The 18,917-nt window shown below is 41.8% G+C and overlaps 1 protein-coding gene across 18 annotated transcripts in view; it reads left to right on the top strand.

The window, feature by feature from the left end:
* Positions 1-18,917, top strand: part of celf5a (cugbp, Elav-like family member 5a) — a 176,692-nt gene that overhangs the window by 111,237 nt on the left and 46,538 nt on the right. For 4 of the 18 annotated variants that reach the window (XM_053430511.1, XM_053430504.1, XM_053430509.1 and 1 more), the window contains exons 4-5: positions 5,184-5,190; positions 17,663-17,679. The exons of the other annotated variants lie outside the window; for them this stretch is intronic. In XM_053430511.1, coding sequence (XP_053286486.1) covers positions 5,184-5,190; positions 17,663-17,679 — 24 coding nt within the window. The remainder of the gene's footprint in view (positions 1-5,183; positions 5,191-17,662; positions 17,680-18,917) is intronic. 18 annotated transcript variants of the gene reach the window in all.

The raw sequence follows: 18,917 nt of genomic DNA, 5'->3' as shown, positions 1-18,917 counted from the left end.
CCGGCACTTGAGCCAGTTTTATAGAAAGCGAACTTCAAAGCACACTTTGATATCACAGGGAGCTATTGGCTGAGATCTAGGGGTCCAAATTGTCTTTTCATTCTAGATTAGCTACAGAGTGGGATTTAGACTAATGACAGAGGTAGAGTAGTGTCTCGATAAGGAGGAGATTCTTATCTGGAACAGATGTTATTTGCTGTGCGACAACGACAGCTGATAGAGATCCACAGTGTTTTTTCCCCCCTTTATTTCACACCTTCTTTTTCGCATCCTCACTGTGGACCTACAGCAATAAACTTGTCACCAAACCCAAAACATGACACATCATCGCTTGAAATATAAATAAGCCCATTCGTTACCTATTGATTTCCCAACCATTAGGGAAGCGAATGTCTTGGCTGTTGTTGATGTGGAAGATATTGTGGGTCAATATTGTGCTGCTCTTAAAAGCCACAGGAGATTTTCAAGGAATTCGGTAGGGGCAAAGAAAAGAGGCCAGTTTACAGCTCTAATATCAGGAAAATGTCTGGACTAGTTCAGAGACATCTGCCTGGCATTAATGTTATCTGGGAATCAGGGAGCAGTGCAGGCACAATGTGCTTTAGGGAAAGGTACAGCCCTTGACAGCTGCCTGCCTGGACTGCTGGCACACATCAGCCTAATATGCAGGATTGGAAGTGGGGATTGATTCCTGAATGTTAAAGTGAAACCTTGAAGCGCCTCTGCAACCATCCTACTCTGACTGTCGGAGCGAGGGCTACTTCGGCGAGGCGATCTGGTATCCTAATCTGATCAGGCCTCTTAATCTCTGGCAGCTCAGTTTAACAAGACCAATCTGACAGCAGGGGCAGCAGCCAATGACAGGGGGGACATGTTAAATCTGGGCCTATCAGGCCTGAAACAGGAGAACAGCATCGTTTGGCTGCATGCTGGGTGTAATGATACCTGGTACAGCAATGGTATCAAGAGATGCTTCATTTCCCAGGTCAAGGAGGAACTGGAGTTTGAGATGCCAAGGGATGACGAAATCCCCAGCTCGCTGGCTGTCAGCCCCGTCTCATAGTTGTCGTCCTCCTTCCTACTATCCGCTCCAGCCTGCTGTTATTTTTGGAATATTCTCCCGGCATGTACAACCTGAATTATTTATCTGGAGAAATGGAATCCCTGCGCAACATTCATACAAATTTATGTTTCTACCTTACAGACCCCGACAGGGCAATCATTAGTTCTCAGGTTTCATCAGATTGATATATCTAAATGAGAATGATCATAATTATCTACAGAATAACTTATTTTATGAAATCAGTTTATATTATTGTGAAAATAACTGGAAAGTTATGTTTTCACCCCTTTCCATTTATTTGTTGGTTTGTAAGCAAGATTACACAAAAACTACAGAAAGGATTACCTCAAAAATTTGTGGAATGATGGAACCTATAAAATGTTGGTGCAAATGCGAAAGAAGGGCCAGATCCGGGATTTCTTAAATCACATTTGTTAACACTGTGAGATAGGGAGTTTAAAAGAAAACAACATTCCCACTGATTTCCCAGGGAATAATTCATGAATCTTGATGAACAACCTGCCTTCCGTCCCTCTGTTCAATTCCCTCGGTTGTTTTTACCCTTTCTGTCATCGCACCATATTTTGTCATGTCTGCTTCTGTGTGTGTGTATTTGAGAGAGAGCGAGACCAGCTACTAATGTCCTTTCTGTCTTTATTGCTCATGATGAGTGCTAATTGCTTCTTTGCATTCTTATCACACGAGTCCACAAACAGAAAAAAAAAAAAAAGCAGAAAAGAAAGACAGACAGGAAGCTCTGTGTCAGTATGAAATGAATGTGACCTACAACTGCAGAGAGGCAACGTACAGCAACAGCACGGAGGAAACAAAGGGTTCTGTCAAAACCCAGTGCTATCTCACCGGTGCGTCTGTGAATTCCTTTCTGCGTTCGTGGCTGCATGTCAAGCTGCCTTGCCTTCTATCTGGATGACATTAATGAAAGGTGAAACAGGGAATAATCAAAGATCACAATATTTTACCCTTAATACTGATGCATGTTCGTATGCTGCTGGCAGGAGAGATCTCCTTGTTGCTCAGCTCAGCTCTGATCTGACATTAGAATTCGCTGCTACATTTCTCTCTCTCCAGCTCACTTGTCTCGCTTTCCCTCTCATTCCCTCGGTGGCCCTCAACCTCCCCAACCCATCCACCTCTGTCCACTCAGCCTGCCTGCCCGGCTGCAGCTAAAGGGTAAATGTAGCTCAGGGGAAGTGTGTTACCTCCACCGCAGGGTCCCGGGGCTCACCATGTGACCCGGACCTCCCAACATCTCGCTCTCGTACTTCTCCTCCTGTTTGCTTCTTTTTTTTTTCTCCACGTCAGATCTCTTTATCTCCGTCTGCTCATCCAATGAAACCGATAGAGCCCTGAGAGCACTTCTCTGCCCAGTTCAAAAGTTCACCTTTTTTGCAGAAAAACACTATTGACAATACAAAGTATCAATATGCCCGGGAGAGTGTGTTTGAATTATGCAACTAAAGGAAGAAAATACCACAGTTAGAATGACCTCTTACATAATTTATCAATGTAGAATATCAGTATAATAATAATTTATAGTTTTTCAGAATGTACAAAAAACTACAAATAACCAGAAGAAAAAATATTGCTGGACTACATGCAGAATAAAATTCTACTGATCCATACAAGAGAAGATACATTTTCATACAAATAATACATATTTTTGGGAATATCTTATTCTATGGGAATTTGAAATAAAGGAAAATAATTTAACATTTAAAATATTTAAGCTAAGCTAAATGTATCTATACAGGGTTAAAATCCTAGCTTTGATTAGCAAAAGAAAATTAAATTTATATGGAACCATAATGCATCACCTTCACCGAGGAGGTTATTATTTGGGGTTTGTTTGTCAATTTGTCAGCAGGATTACAGAAATAACCAATTTCCATGAAAATTGTGGAGTATGGAGTGTGACTTAACCAACAACCCATTCCATTGTGGCACAGCTTCACGGGGGATGGATCCAGGAATATTTTTTTCACTTCCTTTAACATTGCCAATATGAATTTCTTGGTATTTCTCAGAAACTAATTAGTGTATTTTAATGAAAACTTAATTTATGAGTTTGTGCAATTAATTGCAGGTAGTGCCTCTCTAGCTCAGTGAATAAAACAACCTTTTCATAGAGAATAAATATTACGTTTTAATATGAGGTGTAAACAATGAAATATTTACAAGGATCACTGTGGAGAACAACTCCTAAGATATTCACTTGCAGTCCATGTGAGGTGTGGATCATTACTAACACACCCGACATATTGTTTTGTTTGACCTTACCTTGGGTGATGCAGGATTTTTAGATTAGACTCATTTTGAATGGTTGGCTCAGCTAAGCAGGTTGTTTTGCTGTGTGTGGACAGCAGGAGTTGATCTTTTTAATCTTGCTTTGTGCTTCGGTGCTCTGTATATGTGTGGCTGCTAGTATGTGTCCATGTGTGTCTCTAGCTGTGTGAGGCTGAATGGCACCTTTCAGAGTGGGGGTGAGACCATGTGGTCTGCACTGACTGCTTTGGAGCGAGGCAGGAGGGCCCAGCTGGTTCAGGGAGAAGAGCTCTGTGACTCGCCAAGGCAGCCTCACCGCCTGCCAACCAACCAACCGACACACACAAACACACACACACACACACACACACACACACACGATTACATAGTGCACGGTAAAGAAGATTGTATACAGAAAAAACAAATGCTGAGAATCGCACACCACTCTCCATGCAAATCAAAAGATTATTTTACAGCCAATGTGGCATTGGCTATGACTGCCGCTGTTTGTCAGTGTGTCTCAGCTGAGCTCCTTCATGGACATAAACCTAACATGCAAAGAAGTGTGAAGAACACATTCAGGCCTCCTGTTTACATGGGGACAGCGCTGTGTGCACCCACAGGGCTTACAGAGATTCAATCATTTCAGCTGACCTGCAGCCAGGATTTGGTGAAAATAGCCGCCTACCTCCAACAAAATTGTCCAATATCCTTGAATGCAACATGCAGGGGAAAAAACATCTTTATTTGTTGGCAGCCAGGTGCTGGACCTGCAAATTATACATGACCACAGGTCCTATTGATTCTCTCTTGTTTTTCGCTGTCTGATAACACATTGTTAGAGGAAAGTTGGTCCAGCGGACTCCCACAAATTGTTTTGTAAACACAGTCCAGAAGCTGTCATATGTAACAAAATGAATTTTCTCAACCGGTAATTCTATATTTCTCTCTGATTTAATTTGTGTGGATTCTGTAGTTCATACAATGTCCTGGAATCGCTCAGGCTTTTCTTTACCATTAAATAGAAGGACTTGATTTGATGTAACCATTTGTGTTGGGTGTGTAGCACAGAAAAAGGATTTGCGTGTTTTTTTCACCCAAAGCTGCAACAATAAATTTGCAATAACCGTAATGTTGATTGCTATATTTGATCAGCTTTCACAGAGAACAGTGGTTGGTGAAACAATACTTACTTTAAATTTATATCTCCTGGGTTGTTGCAGCTCTATTTATTCTGACCTCCATCCCGCCATACGGTCCACTAGGTCTCTAGTGAAATCTGAAGTGTATCTTTAAATGGTGTGCAAGTGCTGCAAGACTTGCGCAAATTAGCTGTGTTAAAGTATATGTATGCCGTCGATGGAGGGAAGGCTCACTGGAGGCACTGTGCTGCTTATCTGAACAGCGGGGACGTGAACAGAATGATTAGGTAGTCTAAGCATGGGCCGGGCCATTTTCACTACTCTTCTCATACAGCAATTTCTCTCTCTGCAAATAGTCTAAAGGGTAAGCCTAACCAGGGGCTATGTGTGAGTGGATGGACGTCAGAGAGAAACAAGAGCTTTAAAAGGAATTTGTCATTTTAAACAAATTGGTTTGGAGGGAATCAAACTGAGCTTTTCTCCCCATTTAGTCCTAACTGTCACAATGCGCTGAAGGAAAATGCCTGGCCCGAAGTGGGAGTGTTACTGCTTACCTGTAAAACCTGTAAACCTGCGAGAGGACCTAACGGCGTGTGGTCCCCTGTTTCTCCATTAGAGAGGCAGCTTGGCACTCGGAGGGAGTAATTGGCTGGATGGGGCTTCAGCAAGCTTAGCCACCCTGCTGGCACAACAAGCCTGTCTGTCCCCGTCCCTGAGTTGCTGCTCTGCTAGGCAGGAGCGTGCAGCCAGCTCAACTTCTGCCACGTCCCCTTCAAAGCCTGCGGAGAATCTGGGGATGGCAGCAGCTGTTGTCCCAGGGGAGCCACAGGAATTCAGGGCCTCTGGTCATTAGTGGGAACCAGTGTGCTGGGACGTGCCTGGGTCTTAGACAGCTGGGAGACCTCTATCACCCCTCATCCCTTCACTCCTTACGTCCATCCATTTCCCCATCCCTGCCAAGAAGGATTCTGTATAGTCAACCTTCTTGGCTCTCACGCAAGGCTAAGAAAGGCTCGGTCCCATGTGGCAAGTGTGGAAGGAGCGAGGGAAGACAGTGTGGGATGTGTGCTCTGCAGAAATAGTGTATATAGTTATCACAGGAAAGATTTTTGTGTTGTGTTTTCAGGAAAGTTTGGAACAGAAAAGAGGTGGGCGTGCATGGTGTCCCATTCTATTAATGAAACAAACTCAGAGGGAAGTGGACTGTGGATGAGGACAGTGTAGCTATAGTGTCATTCTTTATAGCAGTTTTAAGATTTACAAATTGTCTAAAATTGTGTTGTTAGGTGCTCTTTTTCCACAGAAAAGTGCCTCCAATAGTTGTACTTCTAGTTGAGGCTCCACTTTTAGGATTTATGAAGACTTTGCAAAGATCCACTTTCAAACCTGGATGTGCTGCACCTTCCGTGCATATGAATCTGATACAATTCATTTTCACAGAGAATATGACCTTAGTGCAGTCAAAGTCGAAATCACACAAATGTTTTACAATGTGCATTATGTCTCTTTGTAGTTCGAATATTTTGCTGAAACCTTGAGAGTCTTTGTGAGAAAACAAATAATGGTAGATATATGGATATTCCTTATGAATATATAAATATATACAGCATATGTAGTTTTTTTCTCAATAAAGGGGAAAAAACATTAATATTGAACCGGACCCTTGCTTTATCCTTGCAGTTTCTCTGGTGATCCTGCTTAGGATGGTGTGTGCGTGCGTGCGTACAGACACACACACAAATCTGAGCATGTTGCGATTCCATATGACTTATGATTCACTGACATTTGGTGTGTGCTGAGACATAAGTCTCTGCTGAGTGGATTGGAGAGAGCGTGCCCATGTGTCCATGACGCAGTGAGTGAACATCTGGACGAGCCCAGGCTCCACGTAGGTCTGGACCACTGTCGGAACTCATCATGATGCTGTCGCTGGTTTTTATTATAGCCCTATATCTAACTGGGAATACATCCATAATGCATTTTTCTCAACATTGTTTATGGATTAGGCAGAAAGGAGGCTGGATGGGTAAATACTCAGCTGCAAGGATAATCAAAAGGGTGAAAAACGTATGAAGGGCAACAAATTTAAAATAACTAAATTGCATTTTAAAAAGTAGAGAAAATGTGATTTATTATCTTCTTTGTTATAAAAGCAATTTGCTAATATTTTTTTAAAGTACATACAATAAGTGATAAGACTGCTCCTCCAGGATTTTGGGATCCAAACAAATAGCACAACTTCAAACAGTGCAGATTAATTGTGATCATAGTCCCTTGTGCAAACAGTTGATGTATGACCAAACTCACTTTCCTGTCTCTGGTAGTGAAGTTGCAGGAATGTGTCACACAAAACAAAACTTACCAACAAAAACTACTGCAGGGTGTGTGTGTAGGAGAGAGAAATATCAAAGTGTGAGATATTATGTTGAAGAGATTGAAGAACTTAATTGATAAAAGTCTAAAAATATTGCAACATTCATTGCAATTATTTTGTTAGAAAAGCTGTCATGAAATCAGAACATTTTGGCTGCAATGATTTAAAAAAGGTCCCGCAAATCCAGGAAGGATTGACAAACAATTCATACACGAGGAGAAGATGAGAAAATGTTCGTATCTGAATTACAGTCGAATTAATAAAAAATTTACAAACTTCTTGTGGTGACCCGCGTCTCTTTATCATGTTCTGGCCCCCATGTAACGTTGTGCTTTCTGCAACAAACAAGAGCGGCTGAGTTCAGCTGGACTTCATGTCAGATACGATGCTGACAAACGATGCCTGGAGCGAACAAATGGATGGTTGTTGGGGAAGTGGAGTTTCAGAAGCTTCTGTGGAGGTTTTGATGCATCAGCCTTCGTACAGGCCCAGAAGCACCCTCACGTTCAAACGTTGTTCCAAAGTGAGGCTCCCCTAAGATGATAGTTTCTCCATACACAGACAATTTCAAAACTATAGTCAACACCGGCGTTTTAGAAACCTTACTTATCTTAATTACTGAATAACACTGAAGCTGCATAATGTGCAGTATAACTTTGTTTAGACCATTACCAAGTTTTCCAATGCAATTTCTTCTTCTATCAAAAGAAAACAATGATCTATAAGGCTATCTGTGTGTGTAATTAAACAGTCAGGATGTAAATGGAATGCTTCTGCTGCGTTCACAACACTAGGTCTCGGGTAATAAACTGCTGCATGCACATGCCCAGGAGAGAACATTTACTTTTTTCTCCCCCTGCATTTTCCTCTGTTGGCTTTTCATGCATTGTTAAATGGGACTGATGGAAGTGCCCTGGCCATTACTCACCGCATTGCCTGGCTAATTTCTGTGCTCTTACAAGTACAAAGATGTCAAGCAGGAGCAGCAGGCTTACCTTGGCTTCCCCTGAGACCATTAATCCTTTGGCTGGTGTCGTCGCTGCCTGCACCCGCTCACCTGGTTCACAGCGCTGCCAGCAAACTGCTGTTCCCAGACTTTTTACGCAACCTATCTATTTATTTTGGTTTCCGAGTCGGCCTCCATCACGAACAAAACCGGTTTGGAATTGGCACATATACACCTTTCTTAGAGTGAGACTAGCACAGTCTCTGGAAACTTTTGTAAGTGCATGTGTGTGTCTGTGTGTGTACAGTTTTTCAGAGAATGAGGAAAGTTGTGAAAGGATAAAAACTTGTAAAGACAAAACAGAATGTCATTCTTTAAGAACTTTGTCTCCATGACCTTCATACATCATTTCTGTTTTTGAAAGACATGCAGAGCTAAAAAATATATAATTCTACAGTCGATACGAATGTAATCCCTATATATTATCCATGTGATGTTGGGCAGATAACTCTAGACTGGTAAAAGTAATTATTCTTAGATCAGGTTACAAGGAGACTCTCTCAATAGATACTGACCTTTCACTGTAAACCCGCCTTTTATTAATACATCATTTTGAGGTTCAGTGCCAGTAAAGGTCCATTCAAGTATAGAGGTGTCTAGAAACGCACATGGCAGGATACTTTAAATCTGTTCAAAGTTTGCAGATGCTCCTCGCATACTGCAGTGTGCAAAGCCCCCCCAATTTGATCAACTGTTGAAAAATATTGTTATAGTTGAAGGCTTTTCATAGTTGGGGCATGTGGGTCAAGTTTACCTGTTTGTCTATATTGTAGTAGATGGAAAGACTGACACTTATATGAATGAAAATCTTTCCTTTGAAGCAGCTCCCTGCATGTAGGATGAGGTTGTTTTTCCACAATGCGTTTACATCCTTAGTGCCTAGCCTCTATCAATTCATGTGGGACTTTTAGTTTTATGCAAATGCTAGGCTTACTGTGGATAATATTCACCACAAGTACCTGCATTTATACATTTTTAGGTTGGAGATTTTGGCCTGATTTAGTTAGGCTGTGTAGTGCCTCTACTGTATATGCACCAAGTGGGGCCCTTAAAATGTCTGAATGTTTCTTTAAAGAGTCTTATATGTGATTTTGATAGGTCTTAAAAATTTACTTGATTATGAAGTTAATTACATTTTAAGAAGCTGTATTTACTTCATTCTTATGTGTGTTAATAAGGGCCCGAGCACCAACGGTGCCCTATTAATAGATGTTTAAATCAAAAACTTTGTGTATGAATAAATTAAAGTTGAGTGGTAGAAAAAGGAAAACGTGAAAAACCTCAAGCAAATAACTGCCAACGCCCAGTAATGTTCTGTATTCACATCTGGAGCATCAACAAAGTTCAGCCCAAGTGCAACCCAGTCCTGCATTAACAATGCTAACTCCTGCGGATCTGGGTATAAGCGACCTCTTGAAACATTAAAAGCGGAGCCGCTCTGGACCTGACACTCGGTAGCTAAACAGCACTCATAAAATTAAATAAAACAAAAGCTGGCTGAGTTTAAGAACATTCATGAGGGGATCATTGCCAGACTTCTGTGTAGTCATATTGATTTATTTAATTCTGTAACTCTGGTTTTACATCATATCCTTTGTACTTTTTTTGCCATGTTTGGATGTGAAACAGCTCTTAATTTATATGGATAATGCTCTAAAAAAAAGTCTAAACTGACACTTTTTACCCACAGAAACATTATTAAAGAACGATGGAAACATGCACTCAGTAGTTGTGCTGAACACATTATACTAGAGCCTTTTGTTTCTCATGCTTCATCATCACAGACCGACTTTATTGCTAATTTTTCACCCTTGTGTCTGTTGTGCCCTTTTTTTTTGCTTTAAAATAATTAGCAAGTGTAATTGTACTGTTACTGCCACTTTGTATTCGCATTCATTTTACAACATTTTGTGCATCAAAGTAAATGCATGCAAATGACCTGCGTCCAGATCGATATCTTGATTGCTGCAGGCAATTGCTGTTTTATTTGGAATATAAATTCTCTTCTGCTGCCGTTAAGAAATAAGAAAATCTGTTGGGTAAACAAGACTTGGGGAAACCATCAATGGAACTTAAGGAATGTGTTCTGGCAGGAATATCAGGTTGTTTGCACCTTGCAGACCAGCTGATTATCCGTTTCCAAGCATCAAATACACAACCACTCACAATTAACAGTTGGTCGTTCAAATATGCAATTACTTTTTTAACAGGGAAGCTGCTTGAAACAGAACCATTACACTGACACATCTGTGTGATGGTAAACTACGTTGAGAATGGTTTTAACTTAAGTGTCACAATGACATGAAAACCTAGGAAGGCGTAGTTTGAACCTTTACCACAATGTGATGATACTGTGCATCATCATGTTAACCATACACTTCAATAAGCACTATTTTCAGACACTGCTTGACGTCATGCGGAATATATGGAAATTACAGCTCAAGCACAAACTTGATATCAAGCCTGTTTTCTCCTGCATGCTTTACAATCTTTTACACTCTTTCTCGCCATTTTCTCTCTTGTTCTATCTATCTGTGTCTTTACTACCCTGCTTTTTTCGAGCATAGTAAGAGCACATCTTCATCCAGCACTGAGGAAGGTGATGGTGCTGCGTGTAGAAGGAGCATGAGGGAGGTGGACAGTAGATTACCTTTGCAATTTCAAGAGAGAATGCAGCTTATAATGATCTGAGATGTTCCCGGGAAAGGTCAGCTGAAATTGCAACAAGCGTAATTAGTAGCTTATCAATAATGCATCCAAGGGTTCAGTGGGTATGCAAGTCTCTCTCTGTGTGTGTGGGATCATCCATGCATGGCTGGGCAGGTGTGTGTGTGTGTGTGTGTGTGTGTGTGTGTGTGTGTGTGTGTGTGTGTGTGTGTCTGTGTGTGTGTGTGTGTGTGTGTGTGTGTGTGTGTGTGTGTGTGTGTGTCTGTGTGTGTGTGTGTGTGTGTGTGTGTGTGTGCGTGTGCACCTACACACCTGTGAGTATCCAGGGATGACCAACGAGAGATCTTCTCCTGACATTCATTAACATAAAAACACCTATATGCCGCTCAGGGGAGCTGCTGAGCATTAGCATGCAAATCCCCACTAACAAGCCACACATTGCCCCCTACGCCGGTGTTGACACAACTCATGGCATAACAGGCTGATGGAAAACCTCAGGACAAGCATCGATCATTAAGGCAATTATTATTGATCACCGTATGCTATAAGTTAGGAGAACAATTTAGTCGGGGGGGAGGGATAACTAGAGAATTATTCCAAAATAGTATCAGCTCTAATTCAATATCCAGCTTAAGCAGTGAATTACATTCTCTTAAAATTTGTACGTGCGCTGGTTTTTTAGAGATTTTTGGTTTGTTTTTAATATTTTCAGTTTTATCTTTTTACATTTGACGTCGTCATCTAGCTCAACCCCCATGGTGCCAGATGACACAAGTGGAAGTTAAGCTCATTTAACACCCATCTTTGCTGATTTCATTACGAAGGATTGCATCAGAGGCATGATAAAAAAAGGTGCACTTTACGCTTGTTTGACTTTGTTCCAGATCAACACTATTTCCATCTTCTTCCATCATGTTGCACATCCACACACGGGCTGATAATGTAGCCACTAACGTTTCACTGAACACATCTTTCTGATTTCACAGCATTCATCTGAAATATTTTACTGGAAAAGGTAAACTTGAATATCTTGCATAATTCATCAGGGATGTTCAACTAGTCAGACCCCTGGCGAGCTGATACGGAGATCAAGATTGAGGTAGATATCATCTGGTCCACAAAACCCTCTCCTCACCTTCTTTTCCTCCTCCAGCGGGTGAAGTATGTGAGCTCTTCAGATCAACATTGTTTGACGGAAGACAGAAACCTGAGGTGCATGTTAGTGGTGAGGAACGGATGGGCGGGGGATTGTGGGGGATCGAGTGGACCTCAGGGAGTGTGTTTGTGCACATGTGTGTGTGTGTTTGCGGAAGTGTTGGTGTGTGTGATGTAATGATCCCAGGTTCTTTGGCCCGTGCCTGTTGATAAGTTGCTACAGAACACATGAACAGGGGAAACGGGAAGCAAGCGAGATGAATGTGATTGGATTGCCGGCCGAGTGCAGCCTCACCCATCTGTCTCAGAGTCTGCCATCCCATCTCACAGGCGGCAGGAGGTAATTGGGTTCATTGTTCTCACCACAGGATCCCCCGGATTGAAAGCTTCATTATCTGGATAACCATGAATGTAAATGAACCACACGTATGCAGTGGGGTAATAGGAAAAAATAGATCATTGCTTGGCACAACCACAGCACAAAGCACATCCCCAAACACATACAGTGCTCATGCATATTTTTCTTTTGGAGCAATCAAATACCTACACATTTGCAATCGTGTCTACACATTTTTTAATTTCCTCTCTCTCCCTCTGATGCACACTCTGTTTATTAATAATTTGTACGAGAAGATAATTAAATGAGATGTACAAATTTTAGACTCTTGAAAAGCCCTTTGAGTTTCTTTCATCATATGAAACAAATCCAAGTTCAACAACCATCGCAGTTGTCCTCCATCATGATAACCATGATTTATACTTTCATGGCTGCAGCTCCAAAAGCTGCATCTGACAATGGTGCTCTGAGCAGCTAATCAGGCACCTGTGCTATCCTCACCGGAGCTTCCACCGTGAGTGGCAAGAGAGGACCTGAAGAACAACAGAAAATTTGATGTGCTTTGAATTATTCATGTAAAACCAGTGTATACCAGAAACCCGGGCACACATCTCTCTAATTAGGCAGAGTTTGTGGCTGAATGTTAGGCTAAGCCTTTGGACACTTGTGTCACGGTTGATGATGGAACGCTGCCTGCTCCAAGATTCACTGGCCCAGAGCCCTCGCTGGCAGCAGCCGGGGAAAGGGTTAAAGCATCTGCCTCCTGAAAATAAACAGGAGCTCGCAGTGGAGCCCAACCACTCTCAGATCCTCTGGCAAATCCATCAATTAGCTGCAGATGTGATCTGCATTCAAGATTGCTGCAATTTAAGCATGTCGGTAAAACGGCCTAATCTGGTCTCTGATGGGCTCTCCGGTTTTCAATTTTCTTTCCAGGAGGAACCTGGGCTCTGGTCGTACCTGGGGTGTTAGCCTACTGGTAAAATTGCACTAATATCCTCATATGAATGATCACCCCGTCCCTCAGGATTCACGTGTATACCACCTTTACCATGATCATGTAACTAAAGAGACTGGATGTGCTGTGGGTCATTGAACGGATGGAGCCTGGAAGGAAAGGAGAGACACAGTAAAGTGGAGCAAAGTGCTGTCCTTACCGACTGTGCCATGCTGTGCCTTTGAGTCTGTTGTCGGGCCCTGTCAGATTGTGTTTACTTTCCTGAAGGACGTTTCACCTCTGGAAGCCTGGGAATGAATGGAGAACTCATTTCTCCAACAGAGTCTAGTCAATCACTCCGCATTTATTCTCCTCTCTCGCGGTGACCTCTCCCCAGCCAGGCGAACAATGGCACCCTCGGAAACTGCAGATGAGTTTGACTCAAAGCAAGGCCTTATATACTGGGCACATCAATACTTCTAAAAGCTTGGTGAAATCAAAGAAAGAAAACATTACATCAGGCAGAGGCCATGGGGCACATTCTTTTGCGAGTTTACACTATATAATACATTTTAAACCATGTTATATTGTGTGCTGCATAGCCACAATATACTCATTAGGTTATTGAAAGTGTTCTGTGGGGTCTGTGAGGTACGCCTTTGTGCATCAGCACTCGACACAGAGCGGATGAGAGCTGATTCATCTCAAAGAGGTTTGAAGCTTAGCATGGCTGCATAGTTAATGTCATGACTTGGGTCTGGCAGATGGCAGAAACAGTTAGGGATCTCATTAGATCAACCAAGCGTCCATGCATCGTTGCAAAACCTTTCATTAAAGTTCCATTGCTGGAATGCTACGATCTCGCAATATTGGTCAAAGTCAAGAGAGGGTAGAGCAAAGTGTAGAAATTTCACATCTGCGAGAAGCGGAAAGATTGCATCGATGTTTGTGTCTAATCAGGAGGAGATGGAGAACGCTTTGGATGTGTGTGGTTTGCACAAACGTGGATACAGTATGTGTTAACTGGAGCCTTTATGTCTTTGTTTTCGTTTATCTGTGTGTGCGAGTGTTTGTGTGGGTGTGATGAGTGATGCATCCTTGCTGAGCATAGCAAACAGGATTGTTATGGTCACAGAGCACATTTTGTACTTTTCGCCTTGTAATTAACTGGAATTGGTTTAGCACAAATACGCTGCAAGCGTGAGAAACCGAAAAAAATCTTTCTCTGGTGCAAATTATTGACAGTTGGTGAGGGGGGGCAGATTTTTCTTTTCTTTTCGGGAAAACAATTCAAAGTGCCTCCATGTTAACACTTATTTTATTTGTATTATCTTTAATGACACAGAGGCTAAATGGACCATAGAGGGAATTGATTAGCAGCACCCTACAGCATGGCAGCCTGGAGTCAATACGGATGCTTTATGGGTTTTTAAAAGACATTTAAAATGAATTTCCATATATGGTTTAAGGCATGGCACTAATCACAGCAAGCAGTCTCCTTATGAAGGATGCTATCCACTTGGAGGCATCAGAATCGTTGGCTGGCAGCAGTCGTTGCATACGAGGGCATCGCTGTAGAAGGGATGATCGTAGACAAAGCAATAGACACAGCAGACTGAAAAGAGCTCTCTTTAAAGGCACAGTTCCTCTAGCAAGTGGAGGTACCATTATCTTTAATGCTGATCGCTGCGATTTGAAAGATGGTGAAGGAACATTTTCTGACATTCAAGTTGTGGCCTATTTTTTCTTTTCTCCCCAGTGATAATACCCTGTACCCAACTTGGTCTATTTCTGAGCTAAATCCCACCAATTTTACCAGGATTACCAACAGGAGACAATGAGTAAAGTCATGGCAGAAGTCACTCAGCACTTACTTACTTTATCTTTGTCATCCGATAGATATATAATTATATAAAGCATATAGTGAGGCAGCTGGGACTCGGGAGGTCGACAGGAGCTGGGCATCTGCAAACCAGAAGGACGGTGGTTTGATCCCTGGCTCTTCCGGTCCATATGCCAAAGTGTCCCTGGGCAGGACACTGAGCCCCAAATTGATGGTTGCTTTCATCTGTGTGTGGATGATTGATGTGATAGAAAGTGCTGTGGAAAGAAGCCCTGTATGAATGTGTGTGTGAATGGGTGAATGCTACTTGTAGTGTAAAGCCCTTTGACTGGTTGATTAGACTATAAAGGCGTCCTTTTACCATTTCAGATCAAATGTTCCAGTCTTTTAAGAATGTCATTTAATGTCCAGAGGGTATATGTAAAAATGGAACAATATTAACAATAATGATAAGCGCTAGAATGGCACTCATTCTAGAGCATGCCCCAACCAAGGTCCAACAGTCCTCTAATGAAATCACATTTAAATTCATTTGAACCTGACTTTTATTTCGATCGGCACTAAATTACAAACACAAACAAATATGAGTCTCCTAAACATCCCAGATTCTTTTCATCAATATGAATCAATATATCTTAAACATTTATTCTAACTTTTTTGTCAGTAGCCACAGTTAAACAGTATTAGCTGGTAAAACCCACAATTTGGAATGTGTCTTGCGGTTCATAGAGAATGTTGCTGTTTACGTCCTCACAAGTTGAACGCTGCATAACTGCGACTCGGAATGCTCAGAAACTTCCAGCACATCACAGGTAGCGCCATCAAACACACAACCACAGGTTTGATCTTTCAAAGGCGAGCGGCAGAACATAGTCTGTGTGCTTTTTGCCCTGGCAGACTTAGATTGAGTTTAGTTGTTGTGAGCATTACTGATCAACACCTTAGGAAAGCAATTGGCAGAGCTATTATGCACAGTGATCTTTCCCAGTTACCTCTGGTGATAGGAAAGCGCGGAGGCCCATGCCCACAGCTCTCTAGTCGATGCTTTGCTGGGATCTGTGGAACAGAAAACCAAACTATTTACAGGGAATACAGCAGCCTCAGAAGTAGCTTCTAGCCTCAGGGTGCAAAATACTTGAAAATAAGCTTCTGGTCTCTTTGATGTTTGTGTGCACCAAATCTAAAGGTATTTTAAGTAGTGCTGCCTTTGAGCCAAGGACGACTCTAAATTGTCTCTTGCAGCTGAAGATGGGTGAGGTGGGGAAGAGGGTTAAGCAAAAATCAAGAAATATTATATTTTTTCTGATGGCTGCATTACCATAATGTACACTTCACACGCCAGCTGACAGGAGTAATCCCAGTGGTGCTTTTTAAGATGGCTATCAAGGTTATCTGGAGCAGCGTAGTTTATTGTTCATCCACTGATGAGTGAGGACAACAGTCTTGGGACGCTCTCGTCATGAAAAGATGATTTTTTTATATCGGGGGACATAACGTTTCTGTGCGACGCCGTCCTGTGTAACAGCTCTAATATGATGGACGAAAACTGTTGTTGAGCAAATTAATTGAATTGTTTATAACATCTGCCTCTTCACAGCTATTTCATTTTTGTATTCCTGCTGCATTAAAGCCTCTGTTCTGCCTGGCAATCTGCTGCTGGTGTTGTTGTTGTTGCTGCTCCTCAACAGTTATTTATCACAACAGATAAGACATCTGTCTCAGAGCTTGGAAATTACCAACCAAAACAACATAACACACTCAACTAAAGAGCTTAGGGAAGATATGAAAACACATGCGAGGGATGAAAGTGTCATACATGGAGGAATAACGTCTTGAATATCAATGCACAGCCAAAGTCATGTAGCTGAAAATGTAATGAAAGGGGAATCAGAGTGAGATTGAGTTGGTGGGATGGAGAAAACACAGATCACACACGAAGCTGCTCTAGGTGGCCACTCTGCGTGGTTCCAGCCTAAGCTTTAGCTGGCAAAGAGGGAAAATGTGACAGTATACTGTGAAAAAAGCTTTCCACTATTTCAGCCAGCCTGTCGACATGTAAGGACTAGCACAGCAGTGAGTCCCAGGAGGTCTGAATGGCACACAACATCCTAAAAGACCCCAATTTTGAAATGGGGTGCTTACTAAATTGCTGTAACTGTGGCTTTTCAGGTTTCCTTTTGACTCCAAAAAGGGAGATGAAAAGTAACATTTCACTTTCTTGAAAGCATTTTTTACACTGAGAGAAAAAGTAAAAAAAAAAATTTTCACTCCCCCCCCCCCCCCCATTCTGTTGTCAGTAGGTCACCTTACTCCATTTGCTCGCAGAAGCAATGGTCCCTCTCTCTGCTGTTAAGAGAAATGTTGATTGAAGCGCACATCTGAAGACACATTTAGGAGAACCTTATTCCCTATTTGTACTGAAGTGTAAGACCCATGTGGCAAAAAAACAAAGTCTGGACCTTTGTACATTTACACAGTCGGTTATGAGTTCACAAATAATGCTGCCAGAACCATTTCCCTCATCTCTAAATGCGATCTTGCACCTGATATTACCCTTTCCCTCCAAACTATTAATTTGTATTTTTCACAAGGTTTGGGCAGCTACCAGGGTAGGGAAGGGATTATTGCCATTAAACATCCATTGACTAATTTAGCACAAGCGCATAGCACCTTATTGTTGGACCATTTGATAGTGATTGTCCACTTATATCCTTATTTTAAATCATAGTCATAAGTATTTAGGGTAAAGTCCTGTTAGTGATAATTTCATGCCCTCCCCTTGACATACACTCATATAGCTCATACATTCATTACTCGGCAAATGTGATAACAGAATGAACTAGAATGGCCCCCAGTGGCATACCTCCATCAAGTCCCTCATGAAATCACATTTAAATTCACTAGATCAAGTTGTTTTGGGATCTGCACCAGATTGCAGACCCTAAACCACACACAAATATCAATGTGCCTGTTTTGTTTCATCAAGATGCAAAATATACCCCCCCCCCCCCCCCCCCCCCGCTCCAAAAATTCGACAAAAATGTTGAAATGGCCCATGTTGAAAAAAGTGAGGGGAAAAATCCACATCAAAATACTGATCCGCACCTAAACTGAATATCAGTAATATGATATGTGTTGGTAATGTGTTGCCTGCATATACCCTGCAGCCATAAAGCAGCATCTCATGAAAGCAACATGTTAAACCTCAGTTTAGATGAGTAGATCAAACGACTCAATTATTGCAAATATCTAAATGTGTCACATTGATTTACATGAAGCAGCTCTGGATAAATCAATGCTTTGTGAGAAATGTGTTTGCTCTCTACATTATATTTCTTGTCAGATGCGACGCTCTAACGGTCTCACAGGGCAGCGCCTCCATCACCGGCTGCCATGGAGACAGTTCTTACTCTCTCCCTGGTTTGCCTATTACCCCGTCCTCTTTGATGTCTGTAGAGAGAAGTTGTGGCTATAATTCTGAACCCGATTTCTTGTCTAAGCCTCATGTGTTCAATGGAGGCACCTGCTTTAATCCCAGGTAACACCTCTGATCAAGGTTTTAATTTACACTGTGATCCCACGGAGCATCCTGCCCAGTGATGGATGGGCTTTGCCTTAGGTGGAGGGGGAAAGCTGAGATCTCTCATTTGGCTCCTTTTTTCCCCAGGTACTACAAACACAAGGTGTGACAGGAAATAGAGGGAAATAGCAATCTGTGGTCTTTATTTATGTTGGTGCAAATTTCCTCTGTTGCAACAGCTTCCACTGAATTACTGAAGCGTTCATTGGTCTTGGGCTTCATACGGAGAAAATGTCCGTATTTGTGTGTAGACGTTCTTTCTTTCTGTCCCTTCCATCTGTTTATTCTTTCTTTGTTTCATTTGTTCTTTCTTTCTCTTGTTTGTTTATTATTTCAATCTATTCTATCTTCCTGTCATTAATTTGCCTGTTTGTTTTTTCTTTCTTTTGTTCATTTGTTGGTTCCATTATCTGTTCTCTCTCTCATTCTGTCTTCATTTTTTTTTTCTTTTCTCTTCCTTTCTTTCTGGACAGTATGATGTCTTTGTTTTATTCTTTCTTGCTTTCTTCATTTTTTTCTAGTTGAGGTTA

Source organism: Pleuronectes platessa, chromosome 9 (assembly GCF_947347685.1).
Source record: "Pleuronectes platessa chromosome 9, fPlePla1.1, whole genome shotgun sequence".
NCBI classification, from domain to species: domain Eukaryota; kingdom Metazoa; phylum Chordata; class Actinopteri; order Pleuronectiformes; family Pleuronectidae; genus Pleuronectes; species Pleuronectes platessa.
This window is presented reverse-complemented; position numbering and strand designations above follow the sequence as displayed.